General features: G+C 38.4%; 1 protein-coding gene across 1 annotated transcript; it reads left to right on the top strand.

Moving 5' to 3' along the window:
* The first annotated feature begins 316 nt into the window (after positions 1–316).
* LOC147461252 (uncharacterized) lies at positions 317–2,143 on the top strand. The gene has a single exon (XM_086505219.1). It carries the CDS (start codon positions 317–319, stop codon positions 2,141–2,143), a length of 1,827 nt encoding a protein of 608 aa, XP_086361345.1.
* The last annotated feature ends 916 nt before the right edge of the window (positions 2,144–3,059 follow it).

Here is a 3,059-nt window from a genome sequence, read left to right as displayed (position 1 = left end):
AGGGAAAGTGAGGTGCAAGGTATGTGAGCTTATAGACAAGAGGCCTCGTATAATGGATTCCAAGCGTGACACTTTAGAGAAGCACGAGGGGAAACGCTATGCAAAAATTGTAATTGAGGGAGAAGAGGTGGATAGTGTATTTTGGGCTACAAAAAACAAACACAAAGAGAATGAGAAAAAATATGATGAACTACTTAAGACTGAGGCAAATCAAGAAACAATTGAGTGTTACATGCATACACAAACTAGCCAAATGTTTTTGGCTAAAAAACCCCAATTTGCTTGCATTTTTGATCTTCTCAACAAAGGGAGACCCATGAATGATTTTCCTCGAAATCAGTATTTATATGCATTCCTTGGAGTTCCTTCCTTACCGACCAAGCATTGGTCTATCACTTCAGGTTGGGAGATGGTAGAATGCATGGATGATGTGTTTCAAGATAGGGTGAGACGTGATGTGCATGCAAGTTCATTTTTTGCCTTGAGTTTAGATGAAGTCACAGCAAATGACAACACACAATGGATGGCAATGCATGTGTATACTGTGAAGAACTATAGAAGAGAAGTAAATTACCTTTGTTTGTCTAAGATTGATGGTTCTCCTAATGCCGAAAACTTGTTAAGCTTGGTAATCGAGAACTTGAAAGTGTTTGGAGGTATTGGGAGTACCGAATTAGGAGGAAGGTTAATGTGTGTTGGGTGTGATGGTGCAAGTGTTCTTCAAGGAAATCGTGCAGGATTGATTGTTCGTCTTACATTAGAGTATGCTCCTTTTGTTTTGGGAATCCATTGCATGGCACATAGAACAAATTTGGCTGGAAAAATAATATCAAAGGTTGCATTAGTTTCTAAGATAGAAGGTGTCATCCATGATGTCTATAATTACTTCTCTAGGTCTCCCAAGAGACTTAGTGAGTACAAGAAAGAGGCCGAAGGTTTGAGCAAAGGTAGAAAACTTCTAAGGGATGTTGAAACGCGATGGATTTCCTTATATAAGCCCATTCTAAGACTATATGAGGAATATCGCACTTTGGTTTTGAAAATGAAGAAGGATTGTGGAGATAATGTGGATGCTTTAAGAGTCTTTGAAGAGTTGGTAGACATTGAAATTATTCTAGGAATACCATGTGTACTCCCTCTTTTGGAACGCATGCATATGCTTGTGAAGTTGTCTCAAGCTCGAGATGTATATGTACTTGACTTTGTTGAATGCATTGAAAATACTAAGAAGGTTTTGAAAGAAATGTATGATTTACAATTGGGGTTTCAAGGGCCAAAGTTCAAAATGTGGACTAGCCTTGTGTATGGTTCTAAGAGTGATAGTTGGCTTGATTTTAATGAGAAAGATGAGCTAGGTATTGTCCTCAATAATATGTTTATAACTGTGAAGGGTGGATTTGAAGGTCAAGGTGTGAGACATTCTAGAAGGGAAGGGGTGTCCAATAATGTGTTTCTTGAGACTATTGAGAATGTGAAAAGGGAATGCCATGCTGCTGCTATTTTTTTGGTGCAAGAAATTAATGACAGATTCCCATCACATGACTTGGTTGAAGCATTTTCCATCATCTACCCACAATTTTGGTACTCTCTAACATGTGAAGTGGATTTTTTAAGGCATTTGAAGACTTTGCAGGCCACATATTGCACTCAAAGAGAAGTGGGTGGTTGCTTCTATGGTCCTATCTTGGACGCAGAGAAGCTAGATTCCCAATCTTCCTTCTTTACTACAACAATGAAGGCACATGTTGCAAAGACTCCAGTGGAGTATGCAAAAGAGGTAACTGTCACTTTTCTTTGGAAAAAGTTGTCCCAAGCTCCTCAATTGTTGTCTCAAATTTCCGAGTATGCAAAGCTTGCTCACCTTGCCTTAGTGATGATTATTGGTAGTGTCGAAGATGAAAGGACTTTTAGTAGGCTTGATTTCATAAAAAATAAGAAGAGGAATAGATTAGATAAGCATTTGGACATTTGTGTCCGTGCTTTTGAGCAAAAGTTTTATGATATCAATACATTTCCTTTCAATGAAGCTTGTAATGTATGGAATGATCGTCCTATGCGTACAAGGTATCACAGCTCATGCATTGAGGAGGAAGAAGAAGATCTTGATGATATTAGTGATATAGACAGTGACGATACATGCTAGAAGCTTCATGCTCATGATTTGATAGTATGTGCTGCCAATGATGCAATTGTGGATTGTAGCTGGTGTATGTGGTTCAAGATGATGCACTGCCATTCTTCCTTGATGGGTTGCTTCATGATTGGCAGGATGCCTTGCCATTATGCCTTGTTATTTTTATATTCATGCATGATCAAATGGGTTGTTTCATGGATTAGCAGGATGCCTTGCCATTATGCCATTGTGTTTCATGGATCAACATGATGCAAAGCCATGGCCCATTGTGCCATTGTGGTTCTGGTATATTTTGATCAACATGATGCGTTTTCTAGTGTTGTTGGTAGATGTGCCATGATGGATGTATTTCAACTTTTTATATTTTTGGATCTATGAAAATGTGCTTGGTTGCAGCTTTTGGTAAAGGCATATATGATATGAGTAAGGAAGGTTTGTAAGTACGCATGTTAATCTTAGTGTATTTTATTTTCTTACTGATGTCTATTTGGGGTTGTGCAGGGAAGGGGAGGGGGTAGTTGATTCATTATCCTTAGTGAATCAACTATCCTCTCCTTGGAGGGAGCTTGGTGTAGCCATGGAGGTTCATACCTCATGGTGAAGGGGTTCAACTCCCCTACTCTCTGATTATTCTAAAATAAAATTCAATGGTAAGTTTATATTATTTTCACTTGACAATGTATATAGTCCAAAAATATGACTCTCTCTCTCTCTCTCTCTCTCTCTCTCTCTCTCACCCACACACACACACATACAATAGTTTCATAAACATCAAAGCTGAAGGTGTCACTATAAAAAGTTTATGTTGTTTTCTATCCAAAAAGAACCTCACATTAGAGGGTATCAAGGGTCTTAAGACTATAGTTTGAAGGTTGTTATCCATGCACAAAGCACTTGACATTGGACATCCAAACTTAACTCTTTT

The sequence above is a fragment of the Adiantum capillus-veneris genome, chromosome 3 (genome assembly GCF_014529385.1).
Source record: "Adiantum capillus-veneris isolate H3 chromosome 3, ASM1452938v2, whole genome shotgun sequence".
Lineage (NCBI taxonomy): Eukaryota > Viridiplantae > Streptophyta > Polypodiopsida > Polypodiales > Pteridaceae > Adiantum > Adiantum capillus-veneris.
The sequence above is the reverse complement of the archived record's forward strand: the minus strand, read 5'-3'. Positions and strand labels throughout refer to the sequence as shown.

Excerpts from the sequence above, each read along its gene's own strand:
- LOC147461252 (XM_086505219.1), top strand. The coding sequence starts at position 317 with ATGAATGATTTTCCTCGAAATCAGTATTTATATGCATTCCTTGGAGTT.